Below are 17,033 nucleotides of genomic sequence, written 5' to 3' on the forward strand. Positions count from 1 at the left end.
TTCAACCCTTCCCCATAGAGGACAGAAAGGCCGGCAGTCCGTGCAAAGTTTTAGTTCATACTTTCGGTTCTTGAAAAAGTCGCAAAGTATTTGCAGAAAAACAGGCTGCTGCTCCTCCCCAGACAAACAGCGGAGGACATCGGCATAGCCTGAAGGATGGGCTCCGTGATGCCCCATAACAAACTAAAAGGAGTTTTATAGGACTGCACAGGTTTCAAATCGCTAATATGCAACTTCTAGGCAAAAACCTATTTGGAAGTGTGGGTTAGATGAACGGACAGTGGGGTGGATTGAAAACTGGCTGATAGATAGAGCTCAGAGGGTTGTGATGAGTGGCACAGAGTCTAGCTGGAGGTCTGTAACAAGTGGTGTTCCCCGGGGTCAGTACTGGGTCCAGTCCTGTTCAATATATTCCTCAATGACCTGGATGAAGGGATAGAGTGTGCCCTCAGCAAGTTTGCTGATGGCACAGAACTGGGAGGAGTGGCGGACACACGGGAAAGCTGCGCTGCCATTCAGCGTGACCTGGACAGGCTGGAGAGTTGGGCAGAGAGGAACCTGAAGAAATTCAACAAAGGCAAGTGTAGGGTACCGCACCTGGGGCAGAATAACCCCAGGCATTGTAGCAGGTTAGGGGCTGACCTGCTGGGGAGCAGCTCTGTGGAAAGGGACCTGGGGGACAACAGGATGACCATGAGCCAGCAACGTGCCCTTGGGGCCAAGAAGGCCAACGGCATCCTGGGGTACATCAAGAAGAGTGTGGCTAACAGGGTGAGGGAGGTTATCCTCCCCCTCTACTCTGCCCTTGTGAGGCCGCATCTGGAGTGCTGTGTCCAGTTCTGGGCTCCCCGGTTGAAGAAGGAGAGGAAGCTGCTGGAGAGGGTACAGCAAAGGGCTACGAAGGTGATCAGGGGACTGGAACAACTTCCTTACGAGTAAAGGCTGAGGGACTTGGGTCTTTTTAGTCTGGAGAAGAGAAGACTGAGGGGGGATCTTATCAATGCTTATAAATACTGAAGGGGTGGGTGCCAGGAGGATGGGGCCAGTCTGTTTTCAGTGGTGCCCAGTGACAGGACGAGAGGTAATGGGCACAAACTTGGTCATAGGAAGTTCCATCTAAACATGAGGAGGAACTTCTTTCCTTTGAGGGTGGCAAAGCACTGGAACAGGCTGCCCAGAGAGGTTGTGGAGTCTCCTTCTCTGGAGATATTCAAAACTCGTCTGGATGCATTCCTGTGCAACCTGCTCTGGGTGACCCTGCTCTGGTGGGGGGGTTGGACTAGATGATCTCCAGAGGTCCCTTCCAACCCCTGTCATTCTGTGATTCTGTGACATAAGGAGGTATTGGGAATAAAGAGGTAACCGCAGCAAGTTACTGGGAAAAATGAGCGTTAGTGATGTCCTGACTCCAGCTCCCCGGCATCACACGCCATGCCCGCATGGCTGGTGGCGTCGAGGACTTCCGAGCCGGATCGTACAAAGGGCAGGACAAAGATCGGGTTCCTTTGCCTGCCTTTTATGTCAACAAAACCTCACAGGCAACATGGAAAACTACAAAATCAAACAGTAATGAGCAGAGCAAAGAAATCCCGTGTGAGTCAGAGGGAGGTTAGGCAGGCTGCAAGTTATTTACCTACTTTTTTATTATTATTTTAATTGCCAAAGCATAAATAAAAACATAGTGAAGGGCTTTACTCTTTGCTGGTTAAAAATTATATGTAAAGGCAGGCAATGGTCCAAGGGCCTTTGCACACAGCTTATCGACGCATAAATACACTTAAATACAGCAACAACATCCCCAATTTTACTGCTTAAATACTGGGATATATAGTTGTGTATTAAATATTATTTTTCTGATATTTTTGATCACTTCCCTAGGAAGCCTTCTGAACTGAAATCAATCTTTAAAATGTGAATGTGACCAACAAATCATTGCATATAAATGGCAACGGGGGAAAAAAATGAATACTCACTGATTTTCTGGAGAAAACATATAATAAACCCTCACAAAAGTAGAAAGCAAATACTAAAACGTATGTAAAAATATGTGTATGAAGCACAATGCTCGTAAAACCCCAACAGAGAGAGAGAATGGGATCTCACCAACTGCCAAGGGATGCATTTGTTACCTCGCAGAAAGGCTCTAGGGTGGCTGGGGACTTCGGAGCAGCCTTGCCCAGGAGCCGCAGACAACACTGGGAGGAAATAAGCATTAATCATCTGCTTTTATTCCATCCTGTTTGGCATCTCCTTGTGTCCTGCTATAAAGCCTGAGCTCCTACAAGGCACCTAAAGCTTCCTGAAAGTCTAGAGAAGCCGGCCAGTGGCATTGCATCTCTCTGGCCTTTACAGCCCAGCCTTTCTGCTCCATCCATGCAGCACCCAGCACCACGGACCATCCCAGCTGCTCTCCGTTCCTGCTAAGGAGGCCTCAGGGTTCCCCTTTTCAATGTCTGAAATAAGTCCCAGGTGATTCCCTTCCCAGCCTTTGCCAAGCTTTGATTTTCCACGCTGGCTGCCGGATGTCAGCAGACTTTTGCTTATTGATCAATTATTTTCTATTCCAGGCCAAATGGTTCATCCATTTCTGAGGGTGGTGAAGAATATGTATTATCTCCACCTTCTCCCAGAGAGGGGCAGGAAAAGAAAAAAATGGGTGGTCTTTCTCATTAAAGAGAAGCTTTACAGAATCAAAGAATCACAGAATCACTAAGGTTGGAAAAGACCTGTAAGATCATCAAGCCCAACCATCAACCCAACCCCACCATGCCCACTAAACCATGTCCCACAATGCCTCGTCCACACGTTCCTTGAACACCTCCAGTGATGGTGACTCCACCACCTCCCTGGGCAGTCTATTCCAGTGTCTCACCACTCTCTCAGTAAAAGAAATTTTTCCTAATATCCAGTCTGAACCTCCCCTGGCACAACTTGAGGCCATTTCCTCTTGTGCTGTCACTTGTCACTTGGGAGAAGAGACCAACACCCACCTCTCTGCAACCCCCTTTCAGGTAGTTGTAGAGAGCGATGAGGTCTCCCCTCAGCCTCCTCTTCTCCAGACTGAACAACCCCAGTTCCCTCAGCTGCTCCTCATCAGACTTGTGCTCCAGACCCCTCACCAGCTTCGTCGCCCTTCTCTGGACACGCTTCAGCAACAAAATGTCCTTCTTCTTTAGCATCATTGTGGTTTAGAACAGGGCTTCAAACTGGCCTTTAAGATGACCTTTCTGTGCTGTTCATACATCTTCTGAAAATCAGCCAAAATGGGCGGAAAAAAGTCCGTGAACGCAGTAACAACACAGTAACACAGTAAAAACTTGCTGGAGTTCCAGCTGAAAACTGCAAAGGATGCTGGCAGGATGGAGGTGGGACGGGCAGGGGATGGAGGTAGGATAGAGGTGGGATGCAGGAGAGAAGCAGGCAAGATGGAAGCTGGATGAAGGTGGGATGGAGGTGGGATGCGGGCAGGATGGAGGTGGGCAGGATGGAAACAAGATAGTGGCGGGATGCAAGCAGGATGCTGGCAGGTTGGAGGAGGGAGGCAGTTGGGATGGAGTTGGAATGCTGGTGGGATTGAGGAGGGATGCAGGTGGGATGGAGGCAGGATGGCAGAAGGAAGCAGGTGGGATGGAGGTGGAATGCTGGTGGGATTGAGGAGGGATGCAGGTGGAGTGGAGGCAGGATGGAGGAGGGAAGTAGGTGGGATGGAGGTGGAATGCTGGTGGGATTGAGGAGGGATGCAGGTGGGATGGAGGCAGGATGGCAGAAGGAAACAGGTGGGATGTAGGTGGGATTGAGGAAGGATGCAGGCCGGTTGAAGGAGGAAAACTAGATGGGATGGAAGCAGGCTGGAGGAGGGATGGAGGCAGGCTGTAGGCAGGCTAGAGGGGAGAAGCAGTCAGGATGGAAGTGGAATACAGCCGGCACGCAGGAGGGATGCAGGTGGGATGGAGGCGGGATGGCAGAAGGAAGCAGGTGGGATGTAGGTGGAATGCTGGTGGGATTGAGGAGGAATGCAGGTGGGATGGAGGCAGGATGGAGGAGGGAAGCAGATGGGATGGAGGTGGAATGCTGGTGGGATTGAGGAGGGATGCAGGTGGGATGGAGGCAGGATGGCAGAAGGAAGGAGGTGGGATGTAGGTGGAATGCTGGTGGGATTGAGGAGGGATGCAGGTGGGGTGGAGGCAGGATGGAGGAGGGAAGCAGGTGGGATGGAGGTGGAATGCTGGTGGGATTGAGGAGGGATGCAGGTGGGATGCAGGTGGAGTGCTGGTGGGATTGAGGAGGGATGCAGGTGGGATGGAGGCAGGATGGCAGAAGGAAGCAGGTGGGATGGAGGTGGAATGCTGGTGGGATTGAGGAGGGATGCAGGTGGGATGGAGGCAGGATGGCAGAAGGAAACAGGTGGGATGTAGGTGGGATTGAGGAAGGATGCAGGCTGGTTGAAGGAGGAAAACTAGATGGGATGGAAGCAGGCTGGAGGAGGGATGGAGGCAGGCTGTAGGCAGGCTAGAGGGGAGAAGCAGTCGGGATGGAAGTGGAATACAGCCGGCACGCAGGAGGGATGCAGGTGGGATGGAGGCGGGATGGCAGAGGGAAGCGGGTGGGATTGCGGAAGGATGCAGGCAGGCTGACGGAGGAGAACTAGACGGGATGGAGGCAGGCTGGAGGAGGGAAGCGGGCGGGATGGAGGCGGGGAGCCGGCAGGATGCAGTCACGCTGGGGGCGGGCCGGGGCCGGGGTGACTCAGCCGCCGGGAGCTGCCCCTTCCGCGGCCGCCGGGGGAGCGCGGGGCCGGCGGGGCGGTGAGTCCCGGCGGGGGGCGAGTCCCGGCGGGGGGGCGGGCCGGGGCCGGGGCCGGGGATAAGGGGCGCAGCGGGGCGCGGGCGCTGCAGCGCGGGCAGGTAAGGGGAGGGGGTGCTGCGCTGCGCGGGGGACACGCGTGGGTGGGGATGCGGCGCCCCCGCTGCCGTGGGGCTCTGCGGGGAGCAGCGGGGCCGGGCCGGGCGGGGAGCGCTGCCCCCCCGGGGGGACCCCGGCCCTGCGCCCGTGGGGTGCTGCGGAGCACCCCCTTGGAGCAGCAGCAGCGTCTCCCACGGGTGTCCAGCTGCGGTTTGGGGTGGGGTTGGCCGTGGCGGGTGCAGGAGGGATGCTCTGCTCGGCTCGGGGTGAGGTTTGTTGCAGGGGAAATGCTGTTGACCCGCAGCGCTTCTCAAAACCAGCCAACCTTCCTGTGAGTGGCAGGGGAGGAGAGAAAAACCTTGTTTTCATAATGAAGATGGAAAACAAAACCCAACCCACCCCAGCTCTGCTCCTCAGCTGATGCTAAGGAGGTCGGTTTGGTACCCAAAGTGCTTCTGGGAACATGCACGGCCAAGCTCGGGTCTGGCACCGGGACCACGGCTTGGAGATGGCGCTGGGTAAAAGCTGCCTCGCTTCTTCTGCATGGTGTGCAGTATATCTGTCATCCGTATATCGCACTCCCGGGGTCGCTCCGCCGGTGTGATACAGCACAGATCGTTTCCTTCTTGTGTTTTACCTCCAGGTTGCAAAGTTGAGGGTGCGGATGAGGGCGAGGAAGGGCGGTAGCGCAGGGTGTCTGCTGCGGCAGCTGAGGTCTTGTGCAAGACTCTGGTTTATGGATTGGTCTGTAAGAGCAAAAAAAAGAAAAAAAAATCAGTGCAGCTCCATTTGGGAGGAATCTTGCACTTTCTGTGAATGCAAGCTATAGTGGCGAGCGCTGCGCCTTGTCTCAAGATGTATTTATTTTGCCAGATATCTAACCTGTGCTAATGGTTCGGCTTTTCTGGAAAGGAACGGGTGCGGGGAAGAGTGGCTCATGCTTATTTTTTTATTTTTTTTAAAGACAGAAAACCCCAAGCTTTGATAATGCAGTAATGGCTGTAATGAAGTCACCAGGCCCTGAGTTTGGTGCATGCCTGTGGGGCCACCGGGCTAACCTGGCTGCTCAGCAAGCTGAGCTGGATTGCTTTGTTTATACCCTTGCTTTATTGTGGCTTAGAGTCACACACAAATACTGGCAGCCAGAACAAAGGACAAAGCTCCGCTTGGGTAAAGGGCTGCTTGCTGGAGGAGGACACATGACTTGGGTTTTGCTGAGTACCCTTCTCTCTCTGGAGGGCTGGGACAGCTTTTATCTTCCCCAAACCTTTGGAAAAGGGTGTGTAGGTGCCTCCGTCTGTGCCTGGAGGGGTTTGGCCCAGACAGCGGAGGAGCTGAGAGGTGCTTCAGGGTTGTGACTTATCTCGTGGCTTGACCTGCCTAAACTGAGTCATGCGAGCTGGGCTCGGAACAGCCTGGTTTGGGGGGTTTGTTGACCGTGCAGAGAAATGCCCAGGTTAAATGGGACTTGTGAGCTTTGATTTTTGGGTGATGAGGAGAAGACCTTCGTGGTAGGGCTCAGCAGAGGGATTTGCTGTTGCGGGCACTGCGCATCTCCCTCGGCTGCTGGGAGGAGGCTGTGGGACCCTGCTGATCTCCGGCATCCTGTGGTCCAAATAGTTGGAGCCCTGTCCCTGGGAAAGCAGGCAGGGACCTGTCTCTGGCTCCAGGATCTCCTGACCAGGAGGGATGGAGAAGGCACCTGGGTGATGTCACCTCTTTCCCTCCTCCCTGTCTCCCTGCCTGCGCCGTTGCAGGCAGCAGCCTGCGGCGCAGAGGGACTGCGGGTGGGTGGTGCAGCGCCAGCCGCAGCCATCTCGCTTTGGGTGCTCTCCTCCCTCGCGCTGCTCTGAGCAGCTCGTGTTGGAGGGCCTTCAGCCTCAGTGCTTCCTCCTCGCTGGCTGGGGGGGGGCGGCTCAAGGGCTGCACTCAGGTGGCCCAAATTTCCTCTTTTTAAGCAACCAGCTGGTTGAATTGTGAAAATCCTGCCTGGGGTCAGGTGTGCTGGTGGGTAGCAGTTTTCTTCCTCATCCTTTGAGAAATTGCATTACCAGATACTCCAGATCCCAAAGCGGGGGACAGGGGATGGGTCCCCAGCTCCCAGGTCTGCAGCCCAAGAGGAGGTGGGGGCTCTTTGCAAGCCCCAAACATCCTCCTGCCGTCTGGAGAGTTTGCTAGGGTGAAGCTGCTGTGTCTTAAGAAATCCAACAGCTGAGTTTTGCTTCGGCTTTCAAGCTGTGGTGGGATGTGACGTGTGAAAACAGCCTTTGCTGGGGTTATCCTGAAGCTGCGAGGCACCTCCAGAGACCTGGGGGGTGCAAAGGGAAGGGGTCTCCTGGGGTGGCTGGAGAAACTCCTCCGCCCTGTTCACCGTGCAGAAAGAAGAGCGGATATTTGTCGGGTGCAGCAGCTGTTACACAAGCTTAGTTTTGGTGCTGCTCTTTTGGTGGTATTTAAAACGGCCGTGGGGTTTTAGGGGGAGGGAGGTGTGTGCGGAGGAGATAGCGGTGGTGGGGGAAGCACACGCGCGATAACGCTGCCAGGGGAAGCGTCTTACTGCACCGTGTCTGTGGGAAAAGGGGGGTGATGGTGGAAACCAGCAGACTTTTCTTACTTGCTGCATTGCCGCTGGGGTCAGCGTGCCTCCGGCTGCACGTGACTCGCTGTCGGTGGAAATTCATCCTGCGAGTCCCGTGCCTGCGCTCTCTATATATAGATTTGTTGTACACAGAGCGCTTGCTAAAGCCGTTGGGGGGTAGGGAGGAAGAAATTGCATGAGATCGAGGATTTCCCTTTCCTTCTCCACCCTGGTCTTGGGATACTCCGTGCCATCCAGCTGAGAGTATTGACTCCATGCCCATGGGAGACTCCATGCCCATAAGAGACTCCATAGAATCACAGAATGGTTTGGGTTGGAAGGGACCTCTCAAGGTCATCTAGTCCAACCCCCTACAATGAACAGGGACATCTTCAAACAGATCAAGTTGCTCAGAGCCCCATCCAACCTGACCTGGAATGTTTCCAGGGATGGGGCATCCACCACCTCTCTGGGCAACCTCTGCCAGTGTCTCACCACCCTCGGCGCAGAGAATTTCTTTCTTCTATCTAGTCTGAATCTACCCTCTTCTAGTTTAAAACCATCACCCCTTGTCGTATCGCTACAGGCACTACTAAAAAGTCTGTTCCCATGAGATCAAGGATTTCTTCTTCCTTCTTCACCCAGATCTTGGGATGCCATCCAACTGAGAGTATCAGCTCCCCCCAAAAAACTTCATGCCCATAGGAGACTTGGCCAGGGGCTCGTTTGCTGAAACGACCGACTGGCTCCCAGCTATTCGGGTTGCGCTGGGAGACCTCTCGCTGCTTCTGCTGGGTTTGCTGGCTGTCAGCCACGTCGCGGGGCGGATGCAATGCAGCAGAGCTGAAAAGACGAGCGCCTGTCGGAGGGGAAACTGCCTGGTATCTTTTTTCAGTTTGGTCTCGGGTGTCCTGGAGCTCGCAGGCTGCAGCCAGTGTGGTCTGGTAACCTGAGGATGCGAGATCTCCCGTGTCCCGTCCGTCAGGAGCTCGGGGCAAGCGGCCGTAGCGATGCAGAAGGCTTTGCAGGGCGGGTTTCAGCCTGTCAGCAAATTCACGAGCATCCTGCTGAAAACGAAAGTGTATCAGGTGACTTCTGGCCTCAGAAATGCCTCCCTTCTGCGCTACAGGAAATATAAAGTTGACTGCAGGAAGTACAGAGGTTTTGGGGATTTTTTGTTTTTGTGTTGCTTTTTTTTTTAAAAAAATAATATTTTTCATTAGAAAAGGTGCTTCAGCTCAGGCTGGTCACCTACAAGCTTCTGATGGCCATGTTGAAGGGGCACAAGGCAAAAACCCCAGTCCAGTAGCCTTAGAAATGTGTATTTGTTTCTCTGGACATAACCTTCCAGCTGCGTAAGCAGGGGAGCACGGTGGGGGCACCGGCAATGCCAGCGAGTCCCTTGGCTGCGAGAAACCTCTAAGCAAGCGAATATGCACAAAACCCCTTCAGAGAGGTGAGATTGAGGGGTGGGAGGATCCACGTGCTGCTGAAACTCAACTTGCTTTTGGGCTGAGCATCCTGCTGAAAGCATGGAGAGTGGGAAGAAAAATAAATAAATGGTGAAATGGGGAAGGAAAAAAAAGCCCCTTTATACAGTTAGCTGCAGCCGCCTGGGCTTGTCACTGGCAGAAAGTAGGACACTCCTGCTGGGTTTTCTTCTCTGGAAAGGCTAAACTTGGCTGTTAGTGGGTGGAGAAATGCATGTGTGTCTCCCCATCCCCTGCTCTGCTGCGGCGGGGCCGGAGAGCTGCTGGCAAGAGCTGCGTGTCCGGCTGCTCGGGCGTATTTGCCTCGAAAGGCTTAAGCCCCGGCTCGCGAAGGTGATTACACGTTCAGCTCGCTGAGATGAGTAGGAATTAAAGCCTAAATATCTCCGCTGTTCAGGCTGCTGTGGAGTGTCCGAGGTCTTGGGTCACTCACCAGGCTTGGTGCTCGTCGGGGTGGATGTGGGGTTGGTGAAGGGGAACCGGGAGGTTTTGGAGGAGGAAGAGGAGGGTACCTTGGTGTGGTTGCAGAGGTCGAGCAGCTCATGGCCTGGCTGCGTGTCTGAGTCAGGCGTAGGGACGCGGAGCAAGCGGCGGCTGCTGGCGTTGGGGGTTAAATTGCAGTTGGGGAATTTAATGAGGGTTAGGTTAAGGGAGGCAGGAGAACAGAGAAACCACCGAGCCCTGGAGCATCTTTGGGCAGGGTGATGCCTGTGCTCCCACGCGGGAGGCTGTGGACCACTCTTGCCATGCTCCCAGAATTCCCCTGCATCTCTGTTCCCCAAATTGGGACTTTCCTGCTGCCCTGCACCAAGGGATGCGGCTTCACAGCATCCCCCGTGAAAAACTCCAGTGGGAAGGGAGCACAGGCAGCAGCCGCGGATGTAGGGATCCCCATGCAGAGAGGGTCTGTGCACATCGGGGCTGTGACCCTAATCAAGGGTCCCCAGCGCAACGGGATGGCCGAAATGAGGCCATAAAGTCCAAAAATGTGATTTGGAGTGATAACTTTGAAGGGAAGAGCACTGCACTAGGGCAAGGGCGAGCAAGTCCCTGGGGCTGCAGCCCTGCCTGCAGTTTGCCATGGGGGGGGGAGTAATCTATTCCTTCTCCTAGTCCTTATTCTCCAGTGTTGTGGAAGTAAACACAGCTTTTAATACCCTCCAAATTCGATCCTTTGGATCTGCTTCAAAAGAGACTTTCCTGCCGCTACTAATCCTGCAGCGGTCGACCGAACAGGGTTGCCTTGTCTGATTTCTCTGAGCTGCAGGAGGGGGGTTATTAGTCCACTCCTACGTTTCTCCTGACCTTTGGGGTAAATCGGGATTGGGAGGGGCTTCCTGCAGCCACGTGTTTTATCCTCCCACGTGTTGTTGCAGCGGTCCTTCTGCCAAGCCCTTGCTCGTGGTCCGAGCCTGCCTTGGGCAGGTTTCCAATGATGCCCAAATCTGGCTGCAGGTGGAGTGTCCCGTTCTGTAGCCAAGATGTGGCCGTCCGTGTCCATCCTGTGTGTCCTGGTGGCCTTCGCCAATGCTCGCAGCATTCCTCGCTACCCTCCCCTCTCCAGCGACTTGGTCAACCACATAAACAAACTCAACACCACCTGGAAGGTGAGTACCGGCTTGCTTTTTGGGTTTTTGGGGTTTTTTGATGCATTGCTTGACAATCTTTGTGGGACTCGGTAGCTGAGCTTTGGGAGTCTCACCACGTTGGTTGCATCAAACCAGCCTTGGTCCTAGTTGACTTCTCTGGTGAGTTGATGCCATCAGGGATTCCTGCGGTGACAATAACTGTGCAGCTTCTCTTCGGAGCAGAGCACTGAAGAATTCATAGACTAGGAGCAATGCCGAGAGGAGAGGGGACTCTGTGGGAGGCTGGAAACAAGCAGCAAGCATCAAGTTGTATTGGTGACCTGGCCAAACCCACCTCGGCCAGGCTGCTGTGGCCAAAGCCTAGAGTTGGACCTTAGCTTACTGATCGTGATGCGCTGATCCTGGAAGGGGCTGTGTTCTGTGTCTGTAGGTAGCTTGGCTCTTGGCCCCTGGGTTTCATAGCAAGTGTCAGACACCAGTTGGGTTTGAGAGAGATCTGAAGCACCAGGCTGGTCCCAGCGATGCGCTTGATGGCTCTGGAGAGTCATGTCCTGTTTCTCTGTGTCTCTTCCCAGGCAGGGCACAATTTCCGCAACACTGACATGAGCTATGTGAAGAAGCTCTGTGGCACCTTCCTGGGTGGACCCAAGCTCCCTGAGAGGTGGGTGCCGGGAGAAGACGATGAGGGCCCTGTAAAAGCTTGTGTGGATGTTCCTGGTGTAGCTGGAGTGGGTGAGGGTCTCCCCAGCAGGCTGTGAGTGGGGTTCCCCTGGGTGCAGCTTGGTGGACATCTTGCATGGAGTTAAGCACAGAAGCATGCATGGAGGGAACATCCATCCTCTGTCCTGGCAGGTACTTGACCAATTGTGTAATTTGTACTCCTTGAAACTCAAAACACTGGAGGAGCTGCTGACCCAGTCTGAGGACTTCAGAAGTATTTGTTCTCCTTCAGTAAGCAAACAAGAAGAGAACTCGTCCTCCAGGTCACCGGCAGAGGAGGTTGGAGAGTCCTGTGCGCCCCATCCAGTTACACTGATGTTCCTGTAACAGGACTTCCCTCTTCTCACTTGCAGGGTAGATTTTGCTGCAGACATGGAGCTGCCCGATAACTTCGACTCGCGGACGCAGTGGCCTAACTGTCCCACCATCAACGAGATAAGAGACCAGGGCTCTTGTGGCTCTTGCTGGGTAAGAGCATGGATGGTTTAAGGTCATGTTGATACAGAGTTTGCTGGCCAAAAAACATGCTGTTGAGTTTGCTGCATAAATGGGGGGGACACGGGGGATCCTGCAGTGTCTGAGCTTCTCGGTGGGCTTCTCCCAGCCAGGCTTATGCTTGCTGCATTCATTGCCAGAAGGTTGCCCGGTTTCTCTCTCTCGGCCAGCTCTAATGGTCTTCCCTTGGATTTTTTGGGGCTGCCCGCAGGCTTTTGGTGCCGTAGAAGCGATTTCGGACAGAATCTGCGTTCACACGAATGCCAAGGTGAGCGTGGAGGTCTCGGCGGAGGACTTGCTGTCGTGCTGCGGTTTCGAGTGCGGCATGGGGTGAGCTGCTCTTGGTTCTTGTGCACTTAAAAGGTGGGTGGGAGGAGCAGGGACACAACCCCAAGATGCTGATGGTTTCAGCCCTGTCTTCCCAGTCTCCCTAATGAGCAGGGAGCCCCACCGGTGTTTTGTGCTGTAGATGCTGGAATTAGGTGGGAACATAAACGTGACTGCATGGACTGAAAGTTCCTCGGGGACACATCCCGCCTCCAGCAGTAGCTGGATGATGATGGATGGTGTAGGGAGGGCAAGCACGTAGCGATGCTTTCCCATATAGAGTTGGCAGCTGCCTAAGCCAAAGGAAGGATCTTTTAATAACCCCAAAGCCTTAGTTTTCAGGCACAAGCCTTTTGCCTGTGGCTTTGGCAGTTGTTGAGAGCAGGGTGGGGAGTTGGGTCTCCAAGCTGTGTGACTTCTGCTGCTCTTGGTGGCAGAGGCTGACCAGGGACCTGGTAAGGAGGCACCACTGCTTTGGGATTTGGAGGCATGGGTGCTCTTAGCTCCTTCTTGCCCTGAGGCTTTGGTGTCTCGATGCCTAGAAATCCTGGGGAAGGCAGGGACAGACTTAAAAAGTTTCAACGTGGTGAAAGCTTTCCATCAGCCATCCCACGCTGCCCCAAAAGGGGATGGCTCTGAGCAGGCTGGAGCTGGAACTGCCTCCTCTTTCTCCAGGTGCAACGGTGGTTACCCCTCCGGTGCGTGGAGGTACTGGACAGAGAGGGGCCTCGTGTCCGGGGGTCTCTACGATTCCCATGTGGGTAAGTCCTGGCAGATACCCTTGTGAAAGCAAAGAGGAGCATCTCTGCTCGGTTACAGGTTCATGTCCTTCAGGGTGCTTCTCTTCTGGTCTGCATCCTTGTGGCTGCTCCTTCCTTCAGGTCTGGGCTCAAACACCTCTGCTGTCCTAGCTGGCTGCTCCTGTCCTCATGGCTCCTTCTGGTCACCCCTTTGGGACAAGGGTCCCTGAGCAGCACCTAGTAGCAGGAGACCCATCCAGGAAAGGAGCACAGCAGCCAGACGTAACAACCCCACAAGGCTCCTGCTTCCATAGCAGGAGTGAATCAGGCTGGGAATTTTTTTATTGTTGCTGGTTTTGGACTAGTTCAATACACTTTGGATGCGGGCAGGAGTCTTCCTGACATGTTTCCCCGTCACAAAGCAACTTCCAGACTGGAAACCTCTGCCTCTTCCTAGCATGGCCATGAGTTGGTTCATGTTTCCATCTTTTCCATCACTTTCTCAAGAAGGGAGGTGGTGGGAAGCAGGTCTGGAGGGGAAATGCAGTGCTGATGCAGGGATTGCTCATCTGGGAGTGGCAGACCTACTCTTGCTCGCACCCCACTCATCTATGGGTTTTCTGGGTCAGAAAGGTCATACCCTTTCTCTGCGCATCTGGTGCCTTCTCCAGCATGGCTCTTGGGGACAGGGGTGCCTGGGGACAGCCAGTTCATGCCGCCTCTGTCCTCGACAGGCTGCCGTCCCTACTCCATCCCACCCTGTGAGCACCACGTCAACGGCTCCCGGCCACCGTGCACCGGGGAGGGGGGGGAAACCCCCAGGTGCAGCCGGCACTGCGAACCCGGCTACTCACCCTCATACAAGGAGGACAAGCACTACGGTAAGGCAGGTGGCCTCCGACGCTGCTCCATGCACAGCAGCTCCAGAGCTGCTCGTAGTGGTAGCTCGGTGGGGTTGGCGGGGTTGGACCTCTTCCTAAGCTGTTTTATGGTGGTTATTTTCTGTGCCCTCGGGATGGGTGGTCCTGGAGCAAACATAAGCCTGACAGATGCACAGTTTGTATTTGCTGAGACTCAGCAAAGATGGGGGAACTGATTTGAGTCCTCATGGTGGACCTGCTTGGGTTGAAGAGTGTAGTGCTGAGCCCTGGGGGAGTCTGGTGTCAAAGCCACCTCCTCTTACTCCTTGGTCTGGTAGCCAGCCCTATACATGTAGGATAGTCTGGCTACTTCTTGGAGATTTGTCTTAGCCTGGAGTAATTTTGTTTGTTTTGGAAAAGAGGGTGTACAAGGGGAAAACATCCCTTCCCACTGAAGCTGCCTGGAATAGGTCTTCGGGTACAGAATAGGACTTTTCAGTTAAATAGAAGAGGGGTGCTTGGAGCCCACTTTCCCTGCCTGGCTGTGTCAGTGCCTCTGGAGCAGCTGGGTTTGAATTTAAGCTTTAAGTGGAGAAGGCCTCTTGCATGGGCACGCTGAGCAGTCTCTGTCTAGCGGTCCCAAGACCTGTGTGGCCTGACAATGCCTTACTAATGGGGCTTTTTTTTTCTCCATAGGCATCACATCCTACGGTGTCCCTCACAGTGAGAAGGAGATCATGGCTGAGATCTACAAGAACGGCCCAGTGGAAGGAGCCTTCATCGTCTATGAGGACTTCCTGATGTACAAGTCTGGTGAGCATCTGCTCTGAGGCTGTAGGGAGCCCTGTTCCCTACTTCATCCGTAGGGTCTGTCTTGTGTGGCCCTTGTCCCTCTACTCAAGTCTGAAAGGAGATCTCAAGTTCACACTTGAGTACCTGGTGTTGCAACAACATGGGGAGTGTTTTGGTTTAAGCCCAGCCGGACTAATCACCACACAGCCGCTCACTCACTCACTCCCCTTCCTCAGCTGGACAGGAGAGAGAAAATATGAGGAAAAGGCTCGTAGGTCGAGATAAGGACATAGGGAGATCACTCACCACTACCATCATGGGCAAAACAGACTTGACTTGGGGAAATGAGTTTAATTTATTACCAATCAAAATCAGAGTAGGATAATGAGAAGTAAAACCAAATCTTAAAAAACCAACACCTTCCCCCCACCCCCGCCTTCTTCCCGGGCTCAACTTCACTCCCAATTTTCTCTACCTCTTCCCCCCGAGGGGCACAGGGGGACGGGGAATGGGGGTTGTGGTCAGTTCATCACACATTGTTTCTGCCGCTCCTTCCTCCTCACACTCTTCCCCTGCTCCAGCGTGGGGTCCCTCCCACAGGAGACAGTTCTCCACAAACTGCTCCAGCGTGGGTCCTTTCCACGGGTGCAGTCCTTCAGGAACAGACTGCTCCAGTGTGGGTCCCCCGTGGGGTCACAAGTCCTGCCAGCAAACCTGCTCCAGCGTGGGCTCCTCTCTCCACGGGGCCACAGCTCCTGCCAGGAGCCTGCTCCAGCGTGGGCTTCCCATGGGATCACAGCCTCCTTCGGGCATCCCCCTGCTCCGGCGTGGGGTCCTCCCCGGGCTGCAGGTGGATATCTGCTCCACCGTGGACCTCCATGGGTGCAGGGCACAGCCTGCCTCACCATGGTCTTCACCAGGGGCTGCCGGGGAACCTCTGCTCCAGCGTCTGGAGCTCCTCCTCCCCTCCTTCTTCACCGACCTTGGTGTCTGCAGGGCTGTTCCTCTCACGTATTCTCACTCCTCTCTTCTCCGGCTGCCACTTCCCGGTTTTTCCCCCCTTCTTAAATATGTTATCACAGAGGCACTACCACTGTTGCTGATTAGCTCGGCCTTGGCCAGCGGTGGGTCCGTTCTGGAGCCGGCTGGCATTGGCTCTATCAGACATAGTAGAAGTTTCTAGCAGGTTCTCACAGAAGCCACCCTTGTAGCCCCCCCTGCTACCAAAGCGCTGCCACGCAAACCCAATACAGGGAGCTACTACCTCCTGTATCCATTGGTTTATAGGAAGGGGAATAGGTGCTTGGGACTGGCTCAGGGAGGAAGCCCTGGTGGGGAACCCCCAGAATTGCAGCTGAGAATAACAGCTAGGATTTTAGGTAAAATCCTGGCAGATGGCTCTCCTGGTGTGGACTCCAGTTCCCTGTTCTGAACTGCTTGGGATGTGCCACCTTCGGGACCCGTGCCGAGTGTCTCCGGGTGTCCTGCGCGCTGAGCTGATGTTTAGCATCAGTCCTTCCTCCAGACTCTACACTAAGCTTCAGGGTCACATTTAACCCCAAAACGCCTTCTCGGCTGGCCTCTGGGCTTCGATACCAAATGTCTCACAAGCTGGCAGTGGTCTGAAGCGTGGGGACACAGCGCCTGTTGACGTGTTGCCTTGCAGGGGTCTACCAGCACGTGTCCGGCGAGCAGGTTGGAGGCCACGCGATCCGAATCCTGGGCTGGGGGGTGGACAACGGTACTCCGTACTGGCTGGCCGCCAACTCCTGGAACACCGACTGGGGGGACAACGGTGAGGCACCCCCGGATGCTGCCGGAAGGAATCCCTTCCCCGTTCTCCTTGGTGTGATGGGGAGGTTGACTTTTGGCTTTTGGTGTGCTTCCAGGCTTCTTCAAAATCCTCCGAGGAGAGGACCACTGCGGCATCGAGTCGGAGATCGTGGCCGGCATCCCCAGCACGGAGCAGTACTGGAAGAGGGTGTAACCTTCTTGATCATACCACAAGTAATCCTGAGTCCCCGATGCTTTTAACTGATAGTGGGTTGGGTGCAGAGCCCCCCCTTCTAAGAGACTATAGTTGAGGTTACTTTATTAAAGCTTTTTATCTTTTTTTCTTGGGTGTTTTTTTTTTTAATTGTATGGTGGAGCTGGAGGTGGAACTGCTCTCTGCAAGCCCTCTGCTCCTGGTGGGTCGCAGCTATGGGGCGTCCCCTGCTCAAAGGACTGCTGGAGGGCTCACTGGCCTCGTGCGCCGTGGTATTTGGTTAGCCTGGACCCCTTCCAGCCCAGTCTCTTACTGGGAGGGTAGGAAGCAGTAGCTTTGTGCTGGGACTAGAGACTTGGTGGGGTAGTGGAGATGGACCCTGCTGAGAAGCCACGGCCAGGGGGGATTTGTGTACCCCTGGCTGGGTCGGTCTGACTGTTAGCACCTGAAACAAGCGGGATATGTTAGCGTGTGCCTTGAACTGGCTAAACTTAGACCTATTAATGATGAAATACTCATGAACTTGATGTGGCTCTGGCCAGAGCTGCGTTCA

General features: G+C 54.5%; 1 protein-coding gene across 2 annotated transcripts; it reads left to right on the plus strand.

The window, feature by feature from the left end:
• Window positions 1-4,773: 4,773 nt before the first annotated feature.
• CTSB (cathepsin B) lies at window positions 4,774-16,605 on the plus strand. Of its 2 annotated transcripts, none has more exons than XM_059831301.1 (10): window positions 4,774-4,805; window positions 10,426-10,577; window positions 11,135-11,220; window positions 11,633-11,747; window positions 11,986-12,104; window positions 12,777-12,862; window positions 13,576-13,722; window positions 14,398-14,514; window positions 16,160-16,288; window positions 16,383-16,605. In XM_059831301.1, exons 2-10 carry the CDS (start codon window positions 10,452-10,454, stop codon window positions 16,478-16,480), a joined length of 1,023 nt encoding a protein of 340 aa, XP_059687284.1. In that variant the 5' UTR covers window positions 4,774-4,805; window positions 10,426-10,451; the 3' UTR covers window positions 16,481-16,605. The 2 variants fall into 2 exon arrangements, with proteins under 2 accessions (XP_059687284.1, XP_059687291.1); XM_059831308.1 differs by lacking the exon at window positions 4,774-4,805 and adding an exon at window positions 8,556-8,568.
• The last annotated feature ends 428 nt before the right edge of the window (window positions 16,606-17,033 follow it).

Source organism: Gavia stellata, chromosome 2 (genome assembly GCF_030936135.1).
Source record: "Gavia stellata isolate bGavSte3 chromosome 2, bGavSte3.hap2, whole genome shotgun sequence".
NCBI lineage: Eukaryota > Metazoa > Chordata > Aves > Gaviiformes > Gaviidae > Gavia > Gavia stellata.

Coding starts and splice junctions, on each gene's coding strand:
- CTSB (XM_059831301.1), top strand. CDS start 10,452: ATGTGGCCGTCCGTGTCCATCCTGTGTGTCCTGGTGGCCTTCGCCAAT. Junction 11,221..11,632: donor GGACCCAAGCTCCCTGAGAG/GTGGGTGCCGGG, acceptor TCTCACTTGCAG/GGTAGATTTTGCTGCAGACA. Junction 16,289..16,382: donor CACCGACTGGGGGGACAACG/GTGAGGCACCCC, acceptor GTGTGCTTCCAG/GCTTCTTCAAAATCCTCCGA.